The 25,407-nt window shown below is 41.0% G+C and overlaps 1 protein-coding gene across 2 annotated transcripts; it reads left to right on the top strand.

Annotated features, from left to right (window-relative positions):
- Nucleotides 1–377: 377 nt before the first annotated feature.
- steap4 (STEAP family member 4) lies at nt 378–25,407 on the top strand. 2 transcript variants are annotated; one of them, XM_060825543.1, is made up of 5 exons: nt 378–496; nt 10,702–11,151; nt 15,502–16,029; nt 21,701–21,865; nt 23,087–25,407. In XM_060825543.1, the coding sequence occupies exons 2-5, from the start codon at nt 10,702–10,704 to the stop codon at nt 23,354–23,356; spliced, it is 1,413 nt and encodes a 470-aa protein (XP_060681526.1). In that variant the 5' UTR covers nt 378–496; the 3' UTR covers nt 23,357–25,407. The 2 variants fall into 2 exon arrangements, with proteins under 2 accessions (XP_060681526.1, XP_060681525.1); XM_060825542.1 differs by having other exon boundaries at nt 378–550.

The following is a 25,407-nucleotide window of genomic DNA, read 5'->3' as shown; positions in this document are numbered from 1 at the left end:
AATTAAAGTCAGGAGCCCAAAAATACAAGTCAAGAGAAAGTGTAATAACACCATTCATTGCATAACAGTTGAAAAACTATCTGAGGTTTGAATAAATTACATGTACATGATGTTTATTAGTAATGGTTAGGAACATCCTTGACATCTGATATAATTCAACAGTCTTCTGAAGTATATTACTCATCCAGTGTACTGGCACTACATTGCTGTAACTATTCTGCCGTCAGAAAGTAGGTCAGAATACCAGTTGCATAATACTATGGTGTACATTTCTGGGAATGAACTGTTAACATCAGATTAACGGTCATTTGGGATTTCACCACAATCTTTGAGGAATTTGAATATGATTAGTAATGCCTTATGCTGACAGACAGAGAGTAAGGAAGGAAAGCAGTGGGCAACCGAGAATCATAAAGCGAACTATTTAAAGGCAGAAAGCATTGAAACACCTCCAAGATTGTTCAGCTAGTACAGACGACCAAACAAACCAGCAAATGTGAGTTCCTAGTCAACTGTGTGGCAATCTTGGTACAAAAGATTACAGATTGTGGTGAGTTAGATAACTTCTGTTGGAAAAGAAAATCTATTTTTTCAACAATTTAGAAAGCTGCTTTGTGTACAGTAGTTAAAAGATCCAAATATATTGTCAGAAAATCATGAAATGCAAGATGTGTGAATTGCTCAGTGTTTCAATAGTTTAATCCATTTTTTCTCTTAACCTCTTCATTCCCATGTTTAGTAATATTAGGTTATACTTTAAAATATTTTTAGTGGTCTTTTGATATTTTGTTCAAGCAGATATGCTTATTGTGTGAGCAAAGACAGTGGGGCCAGTAATAAATGTCTTCAACGGGTGGGACCAGGACAGTGAGACTGCAGAAATCACAGGTGCTTGTGAACTACTGAATTTTTATCAATAATCTTTTGGATGGGAATCTTCTGAGGTTGGCTGAGTTACTGCCTGAATCAGGTACGAGCCTGATTAATTGGTACTTCATAAAAAGTCAGTAATACTTTCACCTGAAACAGCACATGATGGAGGGTTTACTAGCAGCTGGTGATAAATAACTGGAACAGTGTTTCAGAATTGGTATTTCAGGGACATTATCTGCATCTGCTCAGGTCACTGGAATCTAGCTCTGGACTTTACCTGCCAGTGTTTCTTTTAAGAATTTCTTCATTAGCTCATTTCTGCTTAGTCCTCTTCAAAGCAATCAGAAAAAAAAACTCAGTACAATGATATGCACTGTCTGATGTGGAAGTCACTCCTATTGCCCTCATAGCAACTCCACTGGTCCTTCCCGCTGTTTGTACACGCTTTAATCCTTAAATTCATCATGCATGAGAAAAAAAACTTCCATTTACAACCTTAGGATCATGCTAAGCAATTTAGACCCCACGTTTTTTGCATCGCAGTTAAATGTAGGAAATGCTTCAAGCACCTGGAGCAAAAAAAGCAATACTGTCTCAATGACAGCAATTAAATAAATGACCAGAAAGTCTGCTTTTGATGTTATTTTGGGATTGAGTTTCAAATGGAACTCTTCTTCAAATAGTGCCATGGATGCGTCATTCTCATAAGGAATTGATTTAATGCCTTATCCAAAGATAATCCCCCAATACTTTGCAACCTGTCCATAAGGCCATTGACCATAAAACGTAGGAGCAAATATGGACCATTCACACTATTTAGTTTAATTCACCATTCAATGAGATAGCTGATGATTTGATGATCCCCAACTCCACTTTTCTGACTTTTTCCATAACCCTTGATTCACATACTGATTAAAAATCAATGTATCTCAGCCTTGAATAAACTTAATGATTCAGTCTCAACAGCCCTCCGTGGTCAAGAATTCCATTGGATCATAACACTCTGAGCAAAGAAATTCCTCATCTGTGCCTTAAATATTTGATTCCTTACCCTGAGATTAGATTCCCTACGGTGTGGAAACAGACCCTTCAGCCCAACAAGTCCACACCAACCCTCCCCCCCTCTGACTAATGCACCGAGCACTATGGACAATTTAACATGGCCAATTCACCTAACCTGCACATCTTTGGACTGTGGGAGGAAATCCATGCAGACACAGGGAGAATGTGCAAACTCCACACAGACAGTCACCTGAGGCTGGAATTGAACCTGGGACCCTGGTGCTGTGCGGTAGCAGTGCTAATCAGTGAGCTACCATGCCGCCAGTCTCTGCTAAAATGGAAAACAACCTTTCTGCACCTATCCTGTCAAGTCCCCTAAAATTCTTATATGCTTTAATGAAGTCACCTCTCAATCCTCTACATTCCAATATGTACCAGCCCAATCTACTCGCCCTTTTCTCAAAAGACAACCCCTCCACACCTGGGAGTATTAGCCGAGTGAACCTTCTCTGGACTGTCTCCAATAGCAATATAGCTTGCTTTAGATCACAGGCCCAAAACTGTTTGCAGTTTTCCAACTTGGTTTGACTAGTGCCTTGTATGAATTAATTAAACAAGCAGAGATGGCTGGACGGGTGATGTGCTGTACCTGTATTGTATGTGAGATGGCTGATCCCATTGTGAACGGCAGGGACAATATCTGCAGAAAGTGTTGGTTGCTGGAACAACTCCAAATCAGAATTGATGATCTGGAATCTGAGCTTCAAACACTGCGGCACATCTGAGAGGGGGAGAGTTACCTCGACGCTTTGTTTCAGGAGGCAGTCATACCTGGTAGATTAAATAATTTAAATTCAGTTAGTTATCAGGAACAACTGAATGTGACTGTAAGTGAGGCAGGTAGAGGATGCTGAGTTCAGGAGTGGAGGAGCCTTAACTCTCAACCTTGTCCAACAAGTATGAGATTTTTGCTCCCTGTATGGGTGAGGGAAAGGCTTGTGGACAGGTTGAGCCAGCTGACCTTGGTGGAGAAGGCCATACAAGCGGGGGGAGGAAAACAACAAGTAGTTGTTGTAGGGGATTCCATAATTAGGGGGACAGATAGTATCCTTTTGTGAGCCAGATCGGGAGTCCTGCACAGTATGTTGCCTGGGTGCCAGGGTGCAGGACATCTCTGACCGGCTTGAAAGAGTATTGGAGCGGGAGGGAGAAGATCCAGTTGTTGTGATCCACATTGGCACAAACAACACAGGCAAGGCTAGGCAGGAGGACCTGTTTGGGGATTATCAAGCACTACGAAAGAAACTGAAGAACAGACCTTCAAGGATCATAATCTTTGGATTACAGCCCGAGCCACATGCCAATTGGCATAGGGATAAGAAAATTAGGGAAGTAAACACATGACTAAGAGATTGGTGTGGGAAAGAGGGATTCCACTTCATGGGACATTGGCACCAGTTTTGGAACTGGGGCGATCTGTACCGATGGAATGGTCTCCACCTGAACCGAGCTGGAACCAGTGTTCTGGCAAAAAGGATAAATAGGGTGGACACTAGGATTTTTGTGAGTCGGGGGGAAGGGAAAGCAAAAGTAGAAAGATAAGCAGCAGGTGAGCATGTGTGCAGGGTTTAAGTTCAAGGCAGACTAGGAATGAAGCAAAAAGGAAGGATAATTTAGCACAAATTACTTTTGGTGATGGAAACCATGAAGATAAGAAAATTAACATTAAGGTGCTTTACCTGAATGCATGTAGTATTCGTAACAAAGTAGATGAATTAACAGCACAAATCATCGCAAACGATTATGATGTGGTGGGCATCATAAAGACATGGTTGTAGGGGGTTCAGGACTAGCAGTTAAACATCCAAGGATTTACAACTTATTGAAAAAACAGGGAGGTGGGCAGAGGAAGAGGGGTTGCCTTGTTAGTTAAGAATGAAATTAAATTTATGGCACTGAATGACATAGGGTCAGATGATGTGGAGTCTGTGTGGGTGGAGTTGAGGAACCACAAAGGTGAAAAACCCAGAATGGAAATTATGCACAGACTTCCCAGAAGTGGTCAGGAGCAGGGACGCAAGATGTACCAGGAATTAGATCAGGCATGTCAGAAAGGCAAGGTCACGGTGATCATGGGGGACTTCAATATGCAAATGGACTGGGTGAATAATGTTGCCGGTGGATCCAAAGAAATGGAATTCATGGAATGCTTACAGGATGGCTTTTTGGTACAGCTTGTGATGGAGCCCACAAGGGTGCAGGCTATTCTGGACTTAGTGCTATGTAACGAGACAGACTTTATAAAAGACCTTAAAGTAAGAGAGGCAGCGATCATAATATGGTAGAGTTCAGTCTGCAGACTGAAAGAGAGAAGACAAACTCGGATATAATGGTGTTACAGTTAAATAAAGGTAATTACAGGGGCGTGAGCGAGGAACTGACGAAAATCGACTGGAAGCAGAGCCTAGTGGGAAAGTCAGCAGAGTAACAATGCCAGGAGTTTCTGGGTGTAATTGAGGACACAGTACAGAGGTTAAATCCAAAGAAAAGAAAGACTACCTGGGGTGGTGGGGTTGTTGGGGTGTGGTGATGGCTGGGCGAGGGGGGGTGGGGAATTGGGTGGAGGAGGCTAGGGGATTAGACAGCCATGGCTGACAAAGGAAGTCAGGAAGTGTATCATGGAAAAGGAGAGAGCCTATAAAGTGGCTAAGAGCATGGGGAAATCAGAAGATTAGGAAGACTACAAAACAAACAGAGGATAACAAAGAGAGAAATAAGAAAGGAGAGGATCAAATATGAAGGTAAGCTAGCCAGTAATATTAGAAATGATAGTAAAAGTTTCTTTCAATACATAAGAAACAAATGAGAGGCAAAAATAAAGATTGGGCCACTCCAAACTGATGCAGGAAGGCTAGTGATGGGAGATAAGGAAATATCTGAAGAACTTAATAAACACTTTGTGTCAGTCTTCACAGTGGAAGACGTGAGTAATATCCCAACAAATGAGAGAGTTGAGGTGCAGAGTTGAGTATGGTAGCCATTACAAAAGAGAAAGTACTTGGAAAGCTAAAAGGTCTAAAAATTGATCTATATCCTAGAGTTCTGAGGGAGGTGGCTGAAGAAATAATGGAGGCATTGATTGTAATCTTTCAAAAATCACTGGAGTCTGGGAAAGTCCCAGGCGATTGGAAAATCGCTATTGTAACCCCCTTGTTCAAGAAAGGGTCAAGACAAAAGGTGGAAAATTATAGGCTGATTAGCCTAACCTTGGTTGTAGGTAAAATTCTAAAATCCATCATTAAGGATAAGATTTCTAAATTCTTGGAAGTGTAGGGTCGGATTAGAACAAATCAGCATGGATTTAGTAAGGGGAGGTCATGCCGGACAAACCTGTTAGAATTCTTTGAAGAGGCGACAAGTAGTTTAGACCAGGGAAACCCAGTGGATGTTATCTACTTAGTCTTCCAAAAGGCTTTTGATACGGTGCCTCCCAGGATGCTGCCGAGTAAGGTGAGGGCCCGTGATGTTCAAGGTGAGCTACTGGCATGGATTGAAGATTGGCTGTCTGACAGAGGTTGGAATAAAAGGTTCTTTTTCAGAATGGCAGCTAGTGACAAGTGGTGTCCTGCAGGGTTCAGTGTTGGGACCACAGCTGTTCACTTTATGTATTAATGATCTGGACGAAGGGGCTGGGGCATCCTGGCGAAGTTCGCCGATGATATGAAGTTAGACAATACTGAGAGGTAAGGAGGCTCGAGACTGATTTAGACAGTTTAAGGGAGTGGTCCAAGAAATGGCTGATGAAATGCAATGTAAGCAAATGTGAGGTCTTGTACTTTGGAAAAAAGAACACAGACATGGACTATTTTCTAAACAGTGAGAAATTTCATAATACCAAAGTACAAAGGGATCTCGGAGTGTGAGTACAGGATTCTCTAAAGGTTGACTTGCAGGTTAAGAAAGCAAATGTAATATTGTCATTTATCTCGAGAGGGTTGGAATGTAAAAGTAGTGATGTGCTACTGAGACTTCATAAAGTTCTGGTTAGGCCCCACTTAGAATGCTGTGTCCAGTTTTGGGCCCCACACCTCAGGAAGGACATACTGCAAAGTATTTCATCCCTATGATATAGTTTCTGTTTCAGACTGGAGCCACTTTATTGGACAGAAACACTTTTGCATCCTGTTCAATAGTTGTTTCTGCTCATTCTCACAAAGCACACTATAGGAATTGACTTCACACATTTGTACAACATTACATAACAGCCACTCACAGGGAAAGAGGACACCAGAGGGTATAGTGGTCAACTGTCTTCCATGCCCTTGCCCAGAAAACAGGAAGACCTTTAACGTTATTGAAGCAGACAACTACAAGAGTTTTAGCAAAGGCAAAGCTGGAGGTCATGCTCAGGGAGAATCTGTCTAACGTTTCCAGCGGAGATTCACACGGATGATCCCTGGAATGGTAGGCCTAACATGTGATGAATGGCTAAGGATCCTGGGATTGTATTCATTAGCGTTTAGGAGATTGAGGTGAGGTCTAATAGAAACTTATAAGATAATGCATGGCTTAGAATGGGTGGACACTGGGAAATTGTTTCTGTCAGGCGGGGATACTAGGACCCGTGGTCACAGCCTTAGAATTAGAGGGAGTCAATTTAGAATGGAAATGAAGAGACACTGTTCAGCCAGAGTGGTGGGCCTGTGAAATTCATTGACCTGGTCATTAAATGTCTTCAAGACAGAGACTGATAAATTCTTAAACTCACAAGGAATTAAGGGATACGGGGAGAGTGCGGGTAAGTGGAGTTGAAATGCCCATTAGCCATGTTGAATGGTGGAGTGGACTTGATGGGCCGAATGGCCTTACTTCCACTCCACTCCTATTTCTTGTGGTCTTATAGTCTTCTATACTTTTAACGAAACCTCCCTTAGAAATAAATAAAGTCGTGCCTTGGAATCCAAATTCAATTTGTTCCACGAGGCTGTTCAGATTGCGAAAAGTTCAGTTTCTGAAACTATTTTCCCCATAAGAAATAATGGAAAGTGAATTAATCTGTTTCTGGACCCAAAAAAAAATTTTTCAAGACACTTTTAACGACAAATACACATGGTTAAGGTAAAATAAGATGAGTAAATGACTGAAATATCAAGTAATAATAATAAATGCAAGAAATAAATGTACTAACATGAAAATAACTTCATTTACCTTAGTGAGGAGTGCTAATGGTGAATGTACTTATTTGCTTCACTGCTCTTCTTGGGTGCCATCGTGAATGCAAGGGTGATAATTTAAAACAAAACAGCACAAATCAAGGTGAAAATACAAAGTAAACTAATGATGGATACAGGAGAGATGCTTTCACGACTACTTCCCGGGACGAACTGAACAAATAATGTGCGACCTAAACGGTACGTGGTGTTCAGATTCTGAAAATGTGTTCAGATTTTAGGGCAAAATTTTCTCGAAATAATTGTTCGGATTCCAAGTTGCTCGAGCAATCGGGCATTCAAATTCCGGGTCACCAATGTATTCCATTTGACTTTCCAAAGACCCATTGAACTTAGATGCAAACTTTTTGCGATTCATAGACAAAAACTCCCAAATCCCTTTGTTCAGTAGCTTTCTGCAGTCCTTCTCCATTTAAATAATATTCATCTCCTCTATTCTTCTTGTCAAAATGCGAAATTTTCTTTGTATCATCCTCACCACTTGCCTTTCCACTCATTTTTGTGTCATCTGCAAACTTGGCTACAGTACATTCATTTCCCAATGCCAGTCATTCATACACGTTGTAAATAATTGTAGCCAGCACTGAGCTCTGTGGCACACCAACAATTACAGATTGCCTTCCAGAAAATGCAGGCCTTAACACAACTCTTGGTGTTTTCTATTGGTTGACCGATCCACTATCCATGCTAATGTACTACCACTAACACCACGGTTATTCTCTTATTAAGTAGCCTAATGTGTGTCACCTTATCAATTGCCTACTAAAAATCCAAATATATTACATATACTGGTTGTCCTTTAGCTATCCAGTTTGTTGCCTTCTCAAATACTATAAATAAACTTGTCAGGCCTGATTTCTCCTTCATGAAGCTATGATAATTCTGATTGATTTGTATCATGCATTTCTAAATGCTCTGCCAGTATCTTCTTTTCAATAGGCTCTAACCTCAGTACTAGAACATTAACTTAGGTTGTTGATTACTGTAGAGATTCAGTTTATGATATGGTGATTTGAAGGTAAGTTGCCAGGGTTCACACCTTTCTAACTCCATATCAACCAGCTGCCTGTTTTCTATGCTGATGTCTGGGAAGGCTGAAATGATTATTTGATCTGGAGTATTGTCCACTCAAATTCATCTAAATTCTTTTCTGCAAGGGTTGAGTCATCAGCGGAATTGAGTTAAAATAAAGAGCAATAGGGCCCACATAGTTCAGAAATATTGTCACAATGTCTGAATGTGTAATTTCTTCAGAAATTATAAAAGGAGCAAATAGTTAGACAGATTCTCCCTGAGCATGACCTCCAGCTTTGCCTTTGCTAAAACTCTTGTAGTTGTCTGCTTCAATAATGTTAAAGGTCTTCCTGTTTTCTGGGCAAGGGCATGGAAGACAGCTGGCCACTATACCCTCTGGTGTCCTTTTTTTTTAGATTAGATTACCTACAGTGTGGAAACAGGCCCAACAAGTCCACACCGACCCGCCGAAGCGCAACCCACCCAGACCCATTCCCCCACATTTATCCCTTCAACTAACACTACGGGCAATTTAGCGTGGCCAATTCACCTGACCCGCACATCTTTGGACTGGTGGGAGGAAACCGGAGCACCCGGAGGAAACCCACGCAGACACAGGGAGAACGTGCAAACTCCACACAGTCAGTCTCCTGAGGCGGGAATTGAACCCGGGTCTCAAGCGCTGTGAGACAGCAGTGCTAACCACTGTGCCACCGTGCTGCCCATAAGTGAGTGGCTGTTATGTAATGTTGTACAAATGTGTGAAGTCAATTCCTATAGTGTGCTTTGTGAGAATGAGCAGCAACAACTATTGAACAGGATGGAAAAGTGTTTCTGTCCAATGAAGTGGCTCTAGTCTGAAACAGAAACTATATCATAGGGATGAAATATTTTGCAGTTGATACCAGGTAAAGGCAGAATGCAGCTTGTAACTGTTGTGTGAACGGCAGCAACAGGCAAGTACGTGATTACAGTGATGAGAGGATTTATTGAAATGACCACTTGTGAGAGAAGGAGAAGCACAATTCCTTCTTTACTCTTTCACAGGATTTGGGTGCCATTGGCTGGGCCAACATTTACAGCTCATTCCTAACTGCCATTCAGAATGGAGGTGTAACCTACATCTTGAAGGGCTCCAGTTGATTAGCTGGAAGACCAGCAGTGCTGATCGGAAGTGGGTTCCAGGATTTTGACCATTTACTGAAGCAGGTGATACAGTTCCAAGTCAGAATGTTACAGGACTTGGAGGGGTGTGTGCAAGTGGTAGCATTCCTATGCAGATGCTGCAAAAGGAATTATCAGCATGTTGGGGTGAAAAGCCAGGGAGTGCCGTTACACAATGTAATGCTGTGAAATAAGGATAGCAAAACGCTACTTATCACTCTTGCTGTTGTGTTACTAACATCGAAATGTCTGTGGCATTGAATCATGGGATGATGGTCCTGATGATATTTTCTCAATATATTCAAAGCTTCCCAGGGCATCCCTCCGACCACAGCCCAGTTCCTCCCCTCCCCCATCTTGCTGTGCAAGGATAAATGATCTTCCCTACTACATGCTTACAATTATTCAACAAAAAAGTCACTCTGTGAGCATTCTGGCAAAGATTTCTCCCTCAACCAATAAACCAATTATCTGATCATTATACTTTGTGGGCTTACCCTGCATACATTCACTGATGTAATTCCCTACCTATTAATAGTGACCATGGTTCCAAAGTACCTCAATGGGTCTGAAGTGATGGGCCTTTGGCACTGCAAGCTATTTTATTTACACTGTGCCCCCCTCCCACTTTTTCCTTGTTTGGCTTATTCCTCTCCTGTCTTCTGGGAGGATGAACATGACTGGAAAAAGGTCTTAATTCAGCATTGGGAGGCCTACTAAGATTCCAGGTTTCATCCACATAGGCCCAGTCCTAAGCCCCAAATCCAAATGAGCAAGAAGCAACAGCTGGGAAGGTTGGAATTCAAGGGAATGAGACCAGGAATGGCCATTTATTGGGAAGGGATTCAGGTGGGTCTTACAATCAGAAGAGGGAGGTGCCTGAGGCAGGAGACCTACGTTTTCTGTGTGAAGACCAGAGTAAAGGCACAGTGTTCAATGGCATTGGTTTAAACTGAGCCCTGTGGGATTACAGCAGACCCTCTGTGGCATATTGGGCACATGAGTTTAACAACATGCCTGTCGTGTTTCTGTTGAATCATTGGGGTTGAATTTATCCCTTACAATCTGCATCTTGGAGAAGTATCATTGAGACAATTCAAAATCAGTTTATGCAATATAGGTCCTTATTACATCAGAAACCTATTATTAATTAATATGCTGATTTAATTCATCCAACTTGGTCTATTTTATTACTTTTGATAAACTCCTATATCTAACTGAGGCATGAAAAGAGGGAAACAGAGAAACACAGTAGAGAGAGATGGGCAACACATGCCATAACATAACGAGAAATACGTTAGGCTTGGCCTGGTTTGAAGTACAAGTCACTAGCTTGAATTTTCTATAATATTGCCACATTATGTTTTTAGATTAATCAATAAAGATAACATCTTCTTTAATGTGTTTCTTTTTACAGATGGAAAATTCATTAGTAATGACTGGAGGTGATGAAAATGCCAATAAACGGGATACGATCTGTATTTTTGGCACTGGGGATTTTGGAAGATCCTTTGGCATGAGGCTGCTCAAGTCAGGCTACCCGGTGGTCTATGGTAGCCGAGACCCAAGGAGCTCTACCCTACTTCCAAGTGGAGCACAAGTGTTTAGTCATGTGGAGGCCCTGAATACATCCAAGATCATTTTCCTGGCAGTTCACAGGGAAAACTATGATTTCATTTCAGCCCTGTCTGACCAGCTAGATGGGAAGGTGCTGGTCGATGTGAGCAACAACCTCAAAATGAATCAATATCCTGAATCCAATGCACAATATCTATCCCAGTTGGTTCCCAAAGCCAAAGTGGTGAAGGGATTCAACACAGTTTCAGCCTGGGCTCTGCAGTCGGGTAACTTAGATGCCAGCAGTCAGGTAAGATCTGAATGTAAGAGCAGGAATTGACTATGTAGCTTCTTGCATCTGCCTGGCCATTCAATAAGATCATGGTGATCTTTAACTTCCAGCTTCAATATCCCTGTCACTTGCTTCCCTTTGAATCCTAAAGTACATTGATCGCTGCATTGAATATACTTAATGACAGAGTTTCAATAAAATTAAGACATTTCCTCTGATCACAGTTATAAATTGCCAGCCCTTTATCTCCTGTATAAGACAAAGGAAACAGTCTGTCAGCATCGACCTTGTCAAGTGCTCTTAGAACCCAAATATTACAATGAGAGCCCCTTTCAGCTTTCTAATCTCCAGAGAATTTGTGTTCAATCGCTGTTGACAGGGCAACTCCTTCATTACAGGAATCAATCTGGTTCACTTTCGTCACACTACAGGAAATTATATTCTCCTTTAGGTCGGACTACCAGAAAAGTACACAGTACTCCAGATGTGATCACATCAAAGGCCCATACAATTGCAGCAAGAGCTCCTTACTCTTGTAATCCAAATCACGAGGAATAATGACAAACACCTCACCTCAAGTTTTCATCACAAGGGAAGTCTTCAAAATCATAGTATAAAAATCAGAACTCCTGACCTTGCACATGACATCTTCCAAGTTTTGTGGATGTGGGAATAGAATCAGACAGATTTTACTCTTGTATTCATTATAGAACATAGAACATAGAACAACACAGTGCAGAACAGACCCTTTGGCCCTCGATGTTGCGCCGACCTGTGAACTATTCTCAGCTCGTCCCCCTACACTATCCCAAAATCATCCATGTGCTTATCGTAGGATTGTCTAAATTTCCCTAGTGTGGCTGAGTTGACTACATTGGCAGGTAGGGCATTCCATGCCCTGACCACACTCTGTGTAAAGAACCTGCCTCTGTCATCTGTCTTGAATCTATCACCCCTCAATTTGTAGTTATACCTCCTCGTACAAGCTGATGTCATCATCCTAGGAAAAAGACTTTCACTGTCTACTCTATCTAATCCTCTGATTATCTTGTATGTTTCTATCAAATCCCCTCTTAGCCTTCCTCTTGCCAATGAGAACAGGTTCAAGTCTCTCAGCCTTTCCTCATAAGGCCTTCCCTCCAGACCAGGCAACATCCTGGTAAATCTCCTCTGCACTGTATCCACATCCTTCCCGAAATATGGGGACCAGAACTGTACACAATATTCCAAGTGTGGCTGCAACAGTGTTTTGTGTAGTTGCAGCATGATATTGCAGTTCCGGAACTCAATCCCACTACGAATGAAGCCTAACACACCGTATGCCTTCTTAACAGCACTATCCACCTGGGTGGCAATTTTCAAGGATCTATGTACATGAACTCCAAGATCCATCTGCACATTCACACTATCAAGTTGAAATGTTTGATTTATAGGAGATGAAGCACTTAATGAAATGTTTGTTTTCATAAGAGATTAGTTGATGTAATTTCAATGAATTGAATTTTTATCATCAATGGGATTGTAGCTTTTAGCAGCGATGCCATGCATGATGACATTGCTTCATTGTATGTCAGCATGGTTCCCGAATTTGCTCATTGTGGATACTAGGTGAAGTGACATAGAGAGGAAAGGGCAAAAGGAGGTGGGAAGGGGCATGGCTTGGCATAACCTAGTCCTTTTAAGTTGCATGGGTCAGTACTTTGCAATGTGAAGGTGATGCTGGAGACGCCTAAAGACTGGACTAAGGAATCACGGATGAAACAATCTTTTTGGAATTCTGAAAGGAAAGGGGAAAATGTTTTGGGTAGCTTCATCATTAGTTTACCGGATGGATTCCTGGAATGGCAAGAATGGCATATGAAGAGAAACTGGATTGACTAGATGCATATTCGCTGGGGTTTAGATGAATGAGGGGGAATCTTGTGGAGATTTCCAAAATTCCACCTGGATAAAAGCAAGAATGTTGATCTTTATGACTGAAGTCCATAATCAGGGAGCACAGTCTAAGGACACAGAGTAGGCTACTTAGGACTGAGATCAGGAATAAATTTGCCCAGAGAGTGGTGAACCAGTGGAATTCTCTGCCACAGAAAATGGTTGAGGCCAAAACATTGAATGTTTTCAAGGTGGAGTTAAATATAGTTTTTAGGGGTCGTGAGATCAATGAGTCAGGCGAGAAAGCAGGAATACGATTTTAAGTAGGATGATCAGCCATGATCATATTGAATGATGGAGCAGACTGGAAGGACTGAGTGGCTGATTCCTGCTACTATTTTCTATGTTTATCACACTAAAGGTGGAGGAATTCTGTTCATGTGGAGACTGGTACAGTTTGAGGAAAAAGGGGAAGACAATCTGTGAGAGAGGGGAAGGGTTAAATTAGAAATGCGGGAAATTAAATGAGCAGTATCTTTTTTCTTCTTTCCTACTGCCCACCAATCCTTTCCCTGTCTCTAACCTTGGGAATGATGTGTCACATCCCTAGTTTCGAGGAAAGATCATTGACTTGAAATATGGGCTGTACTTCTTTCCCTGCTGAGTGGTTCAACATTTTCTGTTTGTATTTTAGATTTCTTGTATCCCTCATATTTGCTTTAGTGAAAAGTAATGGTTTCTCACCATTTAAAAATATTTGACATTTCCACTTTTCCCACCACAGTGAATACTCACATTTGCTAAATTTTAGCCAACTTAATCTGTTAATATTTTTTCGAAGATGCTTTAATAAGTTCTTTGTAGCTTATTTTGCAGCATCAGCAAATTTCTCTGCATTACACTTGGTCCCTTCATTTGAATCATTATGATAGATTATAGTAGATAGTACCCCAGCACTGAACCTTGCAACACTCCAGGAGTAATATCCTACTATCCTGAAAATTCCCCAATTGTCCCTATTCTCTGTTTTCTGTCCACAAACCAATGTAAGGGTTTCTGTTCCCATTTTCCTTACACTTCAAACATTACAATGACAAAATACATAAGGTCAGACTTTGCAGAAACCACAACACAAAACCCTAAGCCTCAAACTTAAACAAATTACCACAGTTTAAACCACTCTACAAATTGACTGCAACTTATAAAATTACTGCATTATTAAAACTCTCCACAGTCTAACGGTAATATGCAAACTCATGAATGGCGAGTTGTTACTGGTGTTGATTGTCGGCCTGAATATAGACAGAGCTGAAAATGTGTTGCTGGAAAAGCGCAGCAGGCCAGGCAGCATCCAAAGAGCAGGAGATGAGTGATATAGACAGAGATGACCTGTCTCTGTCCTTTTGGTCTCAACTGCAATAAAACATTTCTGTGATGATTCATATTACAATATTACAAATCCATCTCCTGTTGTCATCACGCTGTGTCTTCCAGTATCTAACAACACTTTTATTGTTGGTTTATTTTCTGGCCGGGCTAGTGATGACTAGATGGACAAAATATTGTTTCCATAATAGAAAACAGTACAACTTACCCCATAATTGTGGCTGCCTCCTGGATTGATGTATGTGTGAAGGCTCTTTCCATATCATTGCTTACAAAATTGTCTCTTCCAGCCTCTTAATTATATAGGCAACAACCCTGATCTTGCACCATTACAGGTACTTGTAATTACCTTACCTCCAGGCTTCTCAAAAACCAGTGTTGAGCTGGCTCCCACTTCTTCAATACTATTTCTATCATATCCACATATACCATGGTGGCACGGTGGCTCACAGAGCCAGGACCTTGGTTCAATTCCAGCCTTGGGCAACTATCTTTGTGGAGTTTGCATATTCTCCCCATGTCTGTGTGGTCCCGTTTCCTCCCACAGTCCAAAGATGTGCAGTTTAGGTGGTTAGGTGAATTGGCTGTGCTAAATTGCCCATCATGTTTAGGGATATGTGGGTTAAATGCATTAGTTAATAGCGTAGGGGGAATGGGTCTGGGTGGGTTACACTTTGAAGGGTCAGTGTGGACTTGTTGGGCTGAAGGGCCTGTTTCCACAATGTAGAGATTCTATGTGTAGTTGTCCTCCATATGTTTTGTTGGCTATTCACATTTGACAGTTTTGGCTTATTTGCATCTTTTCACATCTTGTGATCTTTCAGTTCAGGGAAGGTCATATCGATCACCAATCCTCCATCCGTGCTAAGGTATTACTTCCACAAACACATATTTGGTGTATCACCCACTTTAGTGTACCTTAGAAAATTCATTATGTATAAAGATTAAATGAATAAAGTAATGTTAGCAGTGATGGCCTTAAACACTTTTTATCCTGATTGACATGTTGCATTTTATATTTTAAAAATCAATTAACTTGTGTTGAGTTTATTAAGTAATAACATCAATTTCTGTACCAGTAATAAAAATGATCAATCTATGTTCCAGGTTTTTGTTTGTGGGGATGACAATCAATCAAAACAGTTGGTGATGGATATTGCCAGGAGCATAGGCCTCATTCCTTTAGACCAGGGATCCCTGCTGGCAGCTGAAGAAATCGAGAACTACCCACTCCAGCTTTTTCCAATGTGGAGACTGCCATTTCGTATCACAGCGGGCCTCACAGTATTCTTCTTCATATACTGTGTGGTGATTGATATAATTTATCCTTATGCAAAAGAAAATAATGATTATTCCTATAAACTTGCAATTTCTGTTCCTAACCGTATCTTCCCAAATGTCTCCCTAATCCTGCTGAGCTTGGTTTATCTGCCGGGTGTCATTGCTGCCTTCATTCAGCTCCGCAGAGGGACAAAGTACAAGCGATTCCCTGACTGGCTCGACCGATGGATGTTGTGTCGAAAGCAGCTTGGGCTTGTGGCACTTGCCTGTGCCTTCCTTCATGTACTCTATACATTCGTCCTCCCAATTCGATACTCAGTTAGATGGCACTGGATAACCTCTTTGATTGAAGAGGTAATAATTTTATCCATCTGTACACTGATATTTAATGAATTTTTTTAACAAATATCACAGTTTGAATGTTCAGACAAATCGCAAGCATAATCAAATTTAAATCCAAAATATATTGCACTGTTTTATATAATATCTTAGCTAGCCTTAATTTAGAATGGTGTTGAGTTTCAATCCCGTGATATCATAGGTGATACAGAGTTGCTAGGAAAGGTTCAGAGAAGACTCACTGAAATGTATCTCATTTAAAAGCCCCCATTTACCACAATGGTTTATGGACTTACAGTTCGATGCTCTACAGCAATATAAAAGTTTACAAGGTTTCTTTGGGTGAAATCTTCCCAATCACTGAAAGACATGGACAATGGTAAGTCAGTTGTGAAGTCCCAGCATCAAGACATCAGTCTTAAGTGAGGAGGCCCAGATTCAAGTCCCACCTGTTCCAGCGGCATATGAAAATATCTCTGAACAGGTTGGTTAAAACAGCATCAATAAGGTTTGAAGATGGTGGAGCATAGTAAGGGAGGTGACACTGTGGGAGAGAAGGAAACATCAATGGTCATTAGCACCCTGGTTCCAATTGGCTCAGAGAAAAACTAAGCAGTAAGGTCATCAGACTGATTCCTGGGATGGTCACTTTGTCTGAGGAGGAGACATTATTTCAACTGAGCCTAAATTCTTTGGAATTTAGAAGAATGAGAGGCATATCTTTGAAGCTACTTAAATGTCTGACAGATTGGATGCAGAAGCTATGCTTACCCAGAGATGGGTACAGAACATGGAGTCACATTTTTCAGAATAAACGATAGGTCTTTGTGAGCTGAAATATGGGAAAATGTTTCACTCAGAGGGTGGGAACTCCTGGTATTCTCTACCATAGGTCTCATGGTTTATTGCAGTCATTTACAGACAGAGGTTACTGCTTGATACTTGGATGCTTTGTTCCAGACAGCTGGAGGATGCAACAAGGGCATGTATTGGAGGATGAGGATCTGTGAGACCCGAGGTGTTGCACTGAGTAGGGGAATGAGGTTGTACATTCAAACAAACAGCCCTTTCTCCATTCTACAATATGTACATAGTCAGCCAGAATAACCAAGGCAGGACTTGTTTGTCAAATGTTATCAACAGAACTGAGTTGCATGAATTTACTTTTCACTGATTCTAAATATTTTCATGCATCTTTAATCATAGCCTCAAAGGTAACTTACCAGTTGATTGCTTTCTTTGGATTTTTTATTGTTTGATAAAAGTTAAAGTTACAAACTGATGGAAGCCTTCACAATGTCAGATGCTTCCTCAATCAATTATGACAAAGTTTTAAGCTGGTATAAAAGTAAAAACAAAACAGAAGAACTGCAGATGCTGGAAATTTAAAACAAAAAACAGATTTGCTGGAAAGTTTCAGCAGGTCAGGCAGCATCTGTGGAGAGAAATAGAATTAACGTTTCAGTTCCGGTGACCCTTCCTCAGAACCGCTTTTGCTTTTGTATAAAAGTAAAGTTGCCATTGATCTGCTCTCTCATTAGAGAGAAAGATTTATGGTGGTTTCCCCTGAGGTCACCATGCCTTAGGCAAGGGGACAGCCTGAGAAGGAGAATCCTTCATGGTGACTTCAGCAGGTGTGGGAATTGACCTTATGCTGTTGGTGACACTGCATCACAAACAAGCTGTCCAGTTATCTGAGAAATATGTGCAGTATAGAAATGTTGAAAAAGGACAGGAGTAGGCCATTCAGCCCTTTGAGCATGCTCCGCCATTCATTATGACCAACTGAGTACCTTCTTTCTCCACATAAACTTTCATCCCTTTAGCCCTAGAGAAGGAATAGCTAACCTTAAGCACGGTTAGAACATCATGTGGTGCTCAGGATGGCTTCATTCTTGTAGTTACAGCTAAAATGACATTAGCTCCAACATTTGATAATGAAAGTGAACACAGTTTACAAAGTTTACAACGCAGCTTCACCCCTTCTACAAATGTGCCAATCATATGGTTTTCTTTGTTTTAAGCCTCTCACTATATCCAGACCTGAGGTCAGCAGCTGGACTGGAGGGATCCTACTCCATGGTGGAGCCTGCTGGCATTGCAGCCTTGGGTGGATGTCCACAAGGGCATTGTTGCAAGAGAGCCCAGCTGTGCTGACAGCATTCTGGCCAGAGGATGTTTACCCTCCTCACCTGGAACTTCTATAGGATTGAGTATTGCAGGCAGAGTGAAATTGGAGGAGCCTGACACCTCTGCTGTGCATTGAGTGGAGAATTATAGTGTGCTTATATGTTGTTCCTCCTCCTGCTATATTTCAATCGGCATCATCCTGTCCAGTGATGAAGAGACGTCTGGATTGAGGCTAAGGACCCTCCTTCTCCCTGTAGTCTTGCCTTTAGTGCTGAGCACATTTTGCTGTTGCTCCTGTATCAATTTGTGACATTTTCGACAAGGTTATTAATGACCAGAACTTTGGGATCTTCTCTGACCTGGCGCATGCATGGTCTCTATGGCAGTTCTCCAAGTGTCAGCACCCTGGGATGAGGACAGGGTTGCTCTTCAGCCAGCTGCAGAAATGTGGCAGTGATATGCTCACCAGAACACATTCCTGACTCTAATCTAGCTCACAGACTCACTGAAGTGGCAGGACACGTTGTGGAGAGTGAGGAAGACAGTCTTGCCTGTGCTTCCTCTGACGGATCTGTAGCATCTTCCTCAGGGGAAAGGGAGAAGGTGTTATCTGGAACGGCTGCCCTCACGATGGTGAAGACTCTGTGGATGCCACTGGTGTCTGCAGAAGACAAGAGAAGGAATGAGTCATGGAACAGGTTTAGGAACCTGGTCAGGTTAGGAATTCACTCACAGTGATGCCAAATGGGGAGCAGCACAGCAACTTAACAATGAATCTTATTTACGTCACATGTCATGATGAGAAATCCTCCATGAAACTTTTTGTACTTTATGATTTTTGGGAAAATTCAGTCCAATGACTCACTGAAATAATGAAAAAATTAGATTCAGTGCTCTTGCACAGTCTATTTGAAGAAGTAGCTAAGTTAACAAGAGCAGAGTCATGATAGAATATAGAACATAGAAAAATACAGCGCAGTACAGGTCCTTCGGCCCTCGATGTTGCGCCGATCCAAGCCCACCTAACCTACACTAGCCCACTATCCTCCATATGCCTATCCAATGCCCGTTTAAATGCCCATAACGAGGGAGAGTCCACCACTGTTACTGGCTGGGCATTCCATGAACTCACGACTCACTGAGTAAAGAACATCATGAAGAGGAGTCATACTGGACTTGAAATGTTAATTCTTTCTCTCATCACGATGCTGCCAGACCCGCCAAGTTTTACCAGAATTCTCTGCTTGTATTTCACTTTGCCAGCATACAGTCTTTTTTATTTTGATACGAATATATATTTTGTAAGCATAAAGCCAAAATAGCTGTGAAGCTATTTACAGAGACGACTATTTACGTTTGAAAGAGCTGAAAGAACAAATTGTTGGATTGTACAGGGAGTGTGGACTCGCTGTGTACATTTGAAAAGGAGCCAGACAATACACCAAATAATTTCCTCAGTGTGCATTGCTACATATGGGAGGGAGCTGAGAACTAGCAATGTGTTTCCCATTCACAACATTCTGCAACCGGTTTAATTCCCACAAGCAGTCAGAAAGGAACATCTGAAATTTCCCTAAATTTTGCTTTCCTAAATCAGCAGCAGCTTTTCTTGGCAATGGTTGTTTTTGCTTCTCGCCTGGAATTCCATGGGTGATTGAGAGAGGGCAAACATAGATGACAAGCATAAATTGCAGCTTAGATCTGTCTCAATGGCCTGACCCTGTCTTTTATTTTATATGTGAAGGTAATCACAGGAATGTCCTGGTGTATTGTGGCAATGAATATCAGATCATAAGAAATAGGAACAAGAGTAGACCATTCGGCCCCTCAAGCGTGCTCCATCATTCAATAGGATTGTGATTGATCCGACATTCCTCACATTCCACTTTCCTGTGTTTTTCCCATTGCCCTTGATTAAGAATCTAAGAATATTAATTAAGAGCTACTAATAGTAATTACTAATATTACTACTATTAAGTTTATAAGTTCATAAAATATAGAAGCAGAATTCTGCCATTCAGCCCATCAAGTCTGCTTCACCATTTGATCTTAACTGATATGCTTCTCATCCCCAATTTCCTGCTTTCACCATATATTAAAACAATTTGTTCTGCTTTTGCAAAATTTTGAGGCAAAGAAATGACCTATAGCTTAATAATTATATGCCAAGTGATGTCAGTATTTGAGGTCAACATTATAAGACACTTAATGTAATTCAGTGTCTGTTAATGGGATGGGGTGGGTCTCATCCGTTGGTTGGAGAAAACATCAGTTCCATGGGGGAGGTCCTATAGGAACAAGTACCCCCTGAGTATATAAGTGAATATAGGTGGGGTTGAGGTCACTCGTGGTGGAGTTCCAGCCCACCAAAGGTGGTCACCTGACCAACAAGCCAGTCACTTCCAGCTGAGGTAATGCAGATTTCCAAGATCAACACGGGATGACGTGAATTAGTGTGGGTTCATGGAAAGTGGTGTTCAGAGACAAGGGCAGAGGGTAGCTTTCAACAGCATCTCAATAGGTGGCTTTCAGCAGCTAAACCACCTGCCCAATGCAAGACCCCTCACTCAAATACAGTGTCTGACTACCAGGAACTGACTGGAGTCCAGAGGTAAATGAGAGTGTTTGCTGTACCTCACAAGTTTCATTTAATCCCTGAGCCACTTGTGGTGAGCTCAGTGGGATCGCTCTGGGCTAATGAGCATTAATAGCCTCATTCTGGATTAGTGGTGCTGGAAGGGCACAGCAGTTCAGGCAGCATCCAAGGAGCAGCAAAATCGACGTTTCGGGCAATTCCTGATGAAGGGCTTTTGCCCAAAACGTCAATTTCGCTGCTCCTTGGATGCTGCCTGAACTGCTGTGCTCTTCCAGCACCACTAATCCAGAATCTGGTTTCCAGCATCTGCAGTCATTGTTTTTACCTCATTAATAGCCTCATTGGTGAGCCGAACTGACATCACACCAGTGGTGCTTGGGAAGCCTGGGTCAGCCTCTTCCACGGAATTGGGAAAGTTTTGTCATCACCAGGATACTGAAATGGAACTCCTTCCCGATTAATTGCTTACAGATGCCATGTTTCTACTGTGATGAGTTGCATTAAGTCAAGTCTAATGTGCTTTTTTGTATTTTGCAGTGAAATCATTGCCATTAAGAATAATGTATGGGAATGCATCTCAAAATGATGTCACTGCAATTCTACATGCTAAACCCATTCCAATTGAGAAATATAATTTTGAGCAATATTCAATTAGTCCAACCGCTAAAAATTCTAAGACAAATTTCACGAACGTTTTCGCATATAGAATTGTAAGAATCTGAAGTACCTTCCCCAAATGACTGTTGATGTTCAGACAAATGCAACTTTCAAGACTGAGATTAATGGATTTTTGTTGGATAAGGGTTATGGAGATAAGTCAGATAGGTTCTGTTGAAGTACAGGGTCAGTCATTATTGAATTGAATTCAGGCTTTAAGGAGCTGAACTTCCGTAGTTCAAAGGTTATTCCTCTTCCATTGTTTGTTCACCATTATTTAGATTTTTCTCTTCTTTCTTGCAGTCAAAGAAAAATAAAACTATGCAGATGAGCAAAGTACTGTCGTGGCGCCTTGACCTGTATTTTGCATTAGGAATACTGGGGTTTGCTCTCTACATTTTGCTGGGCATCACTTCTCTTCCATCAGTCAGCAATAATGTCAACTGGAGAGAGTTCCGCTTTGTGCAGGTACCACTTAGCGTATGCATATGTTGAATTAATCACTTAAATCAGATTGCATTATAGGTAACACTCCTGCTGTGCACTGCACACGCTGCAGTGTACGGCTGGGACATGTTTCTGCAATCAAAGCGGTACAGATGGGGACTTCCACAAGCATACATGTTGGGCATGGTGATTCCATGCACTGTGCTGGATCTGAAGCTGATTCTCATAACACCTTGTGTGGACAAAATGATCACATGAATCTGGTATAAATGGCATTTTGTGACATATGTCAACAGCAGAAAAAGGTTTTGTGATTTTGTGACACTGTGGATCGTGGCCTGTCTCTGAGCCAGAAGCTTTGGGCGTATGTCCCATTCCAGGGCTTGATGACCATGTAGTATCAGCCTGGAAACCCTTCCAACACACAACCCAATAGCAGGGCTGGGAGAGAGTACCAGAGGATCAAAAAGGATCAGCATACATCAACAAATCATCACTTATGTGAAATATGTTATTACTACAGACACTGCATGGCAACAATATATTTGGATAGAGTATACCCACTGCTCTGCCTCCACAATTTCGCGATGAAAGTAAAGAGGCAGCTTCTGAGATTACCTCAGCCACAGCTAGACTCGAACATCATGCTTTCAGTGCTAAACTGGCGCACTCTGGCTGTTCAGACAAATGGGGCAACCTGCTGCATGGCATAACATTTTTATATTCATGTTGTAGCTTGTTGCTATGGACAATGATGGTAGAGGCTCCAAATTTCTCCACATTACATGGCTGACCAGGAATCTCTCTCATTTTTATTACCTGCTATTGGTATGTGTTGGAATGGTTTGCAGACTGATACTCCATTGTCATCAAGCCCTGGACTTGGACATAAACCTAAAGCTTCTGGCTCAGAGACTGACCACTACCCACAGTGCCACAAAATGTTTTTCTGTTGTGGACACACATTACAAATTGTCGATAATACCAGATTCATTTTAAATGACTACATCTTAAACATTTATATCAACTCTTGCAATTAAAGATAAAAACACAACAGAATAATGTGTTCACATTGTGTATCAAAAGTGCATAATTTTATCATTGCAGACATGTTGATATAGTTGAATAATTAAAGTTACATTTGTGACATGATATATCAGTTGGAAGCATTATTAGTAATTTCAAATAAAATTTTGCATATTTGAATTTTAGTGATTAAATTATTTATCCTTTGCCTTACAGTCCAAGCTAGGCTATGTAACACTCCTGCTGTGCACAGCACACGCTGCAGTGTACGGCTGGGACAGGTTTCTGCAATCAAAGCGGTACAGATGGGGACTTCCACAAGCATACATGTTGGGCATGGTGATTCCATGCACTGTGCTGGTTCTGAAGCTGATTCTCATAACACCTTGTGTGGACAAAATGATCACCAGAATCCGGCAGGGCTGGGAGAGAGTACCGAAAGATGAAAAGGTACAAACATTCGTCAACAAATCATCACTTGTATGATGTATATTTGAAGCCAAGTTCATTCCTGATGAAGGGCCTTTACCCGAAACGTCGATTTTGCTGCTCCTCGGATGCTGCCTGACCTGCTGTGCTTTTCCAGCAGCACTCTAATCTAGACTCTGATTTCCAGCATCTGCAGTCCTCACTCTTGCACTGATGTATATTTGGGTCCAGTTTTTCTGTAAACCTAATAAACATTCATCAGTTGAACACACAACAGAGTACAAATGGGCAGAACTCCATGATGTTAATTGAATCCCTAGCTTGCATTGAATTAAATGATTTATTGTCATGTGTATTTTATGGTGAATAATACAGTAAAATACAGTGAAAAGCTTCAACTGTCACCACAATCAGATACTATTTTGAATAGTTTAAGAATAAAAAGATATAACTGGAAAAGAACCTATCTTTCATCTATCTAGTTAGATGGTGAAGCATGAAACCAAACGATGAAAATATTTTGATTGGTGAGCAGTTTAATTTTAGATTGCAACATTGTATATATTTATCTGTTACTAGAAACTCAGTGCTTCAGCTGTCTTCTTTTGTACTCTTTGAAAGCCGATAAAATTGAATTAACCCAAGAAGCACTTCTTAAAAGGACAACAATCTCCCTTGATAAGTGTTCTCAGTACTTAAATAAACATGGGCTATTCTTTCTCTTAACAATGTAATTAACATACTATATGCACAGTTTGCCAACTTTCTCACCCCTTGCCCAAGGATTTCTGTGCTTTCTCTTGAAGTGGATAAAGTGCTTCCAGTCAGACTGGCAATATGCATTCAAGCAACATTTAAATAAATAGGACAAGCAAAAACAGCCCCTGTCAGCATATTTTCCCTGGCTCTACACTCATTTGGAAGTTCATCCAATGAAGTGAGGAATTGTTTCTTTCACAGTCTTCTCCAACACAATATTTGTTTGCAATTAGTCTGAGTCTGGAATTCAGATACACTGCAAATGGTGGAATGAAAGCTCCACTATTGCTGAAATGTTAGGAAAGATCCCACATGAAATGAGTTTAGGCAAGTTCAAATCAGCTTCTTTTTCCTGTACTGAACAGTGTTGCTCTCCAAAAAAAAATAATTTTCCTTTAATTAAAGTTTGCATGCAGCAAATTCAATTGGAACAAATTAACATGCCAGAAGTGTGTTTGATACTTGTTTGACGTTTACGTCTATGAAAATAGAACAAGGATATGAAAACAAAGTGATTTTTAATGATCTTAATGAGAGAATATATAATGTCACATCAGCAAAAATCAAAATTAAATAAAGCTGCAGTAATCTGAACATAATATGTCATTATTCTAGAACTATATACAAAATCTATACATTCATTACAGGAACAGAAGGATCTGTTGCTCACATCCACAACAGGGGCAAGACATGTTAACTAAAGATGTTTTAAAAGGATACATATCCTGGACTTTGCAAGTAGAAGGATAGGGCACAAAATCAAAATGAAATATGAGATGAAATCTTTACACTGTAACTAATGAGGCCTCTGCTGGAGAATTTTGTCCCATTCTAAGTACCATACACAAGAAAGGATGTCAATGCCTTGGAGAGCAGTACAGAGAGGTTACAGCATGATAACTAGGGATAAGAGACTCCTTCACTTCTGTTAAGAAGAAACCGAGATTGATTTTCTTGGAGCCTATGACTAATGAGGAAACGTAACTGGCATGGTTAAAGTGAGGTGTAGGCGGATGAAATTTTCTATTAGCAAAGGGAGCTCAATAAACAGAGAACACAGATTTCAGACAATTGGCAAAGGAACTGAGAAAATAGAACCAATGAGCTTTCTTAAAGTAGTGTTTTACTGTGATCTGGAATGCAAAGCCTGAAAGGGTGTTGGAAGTAGATTCAGTTGTAAGATTCAAAGAGAAATTGAATATAAACAAGAAAAGTTTCAAGAAAGAGTGGGTGTGTAGAAGTAATTTATAACTCTTTCATGGTGCTCATACATAAGATCTGAATGCTCTCCTGTAGTGCTTCATGATTATTGAATCCATGATCATATAAAATTATAATAAAGTGTAACA

Source organism: Hemiscyllium ocellatum, chromosome 5, assembly GCF_020745735.1.
Source record: "Hemiscyllium ocellatum isolate sHemOce1 chromosome 5, sHemOce1.pat.X.cur, whole genome shotgun sequence".
NCBI lineage: Eukaryota > Metazoa > Chordata > Chondrichthyes > Orectolobiformes > Hemiscylliidae > Hemiscyllium > Hemiscyllium ocellatum.
This window is presented reverse-complemented; position numbering and strand designations above follow the sequence as displayed.

Bases quoted from the DNA above. Each gene is read 5' to 3' on its own strand.
- steap4 (XM_060825543.1), top strand. From the start codon at position 10,702: ATGGAAAATTCATTAGTAATGACTGGAGGTGATGAAAATGCCAATAAA. The intron at 11,152-15,501 runs GTAAGATCTGAA...TCTATGTTCCAG, and splicing joins ACTTAGATGCCAGCAGTCAG to GTTTTTGTTTGTGGGGATGA. The intron at 21,866-23,086 runs GTACCACTTAGC...TTTGCCTTACAG, and splicing joins GAGAGTTCCGCTTTGTGCAG to TCCAAGCTAGGCTATGTAAC.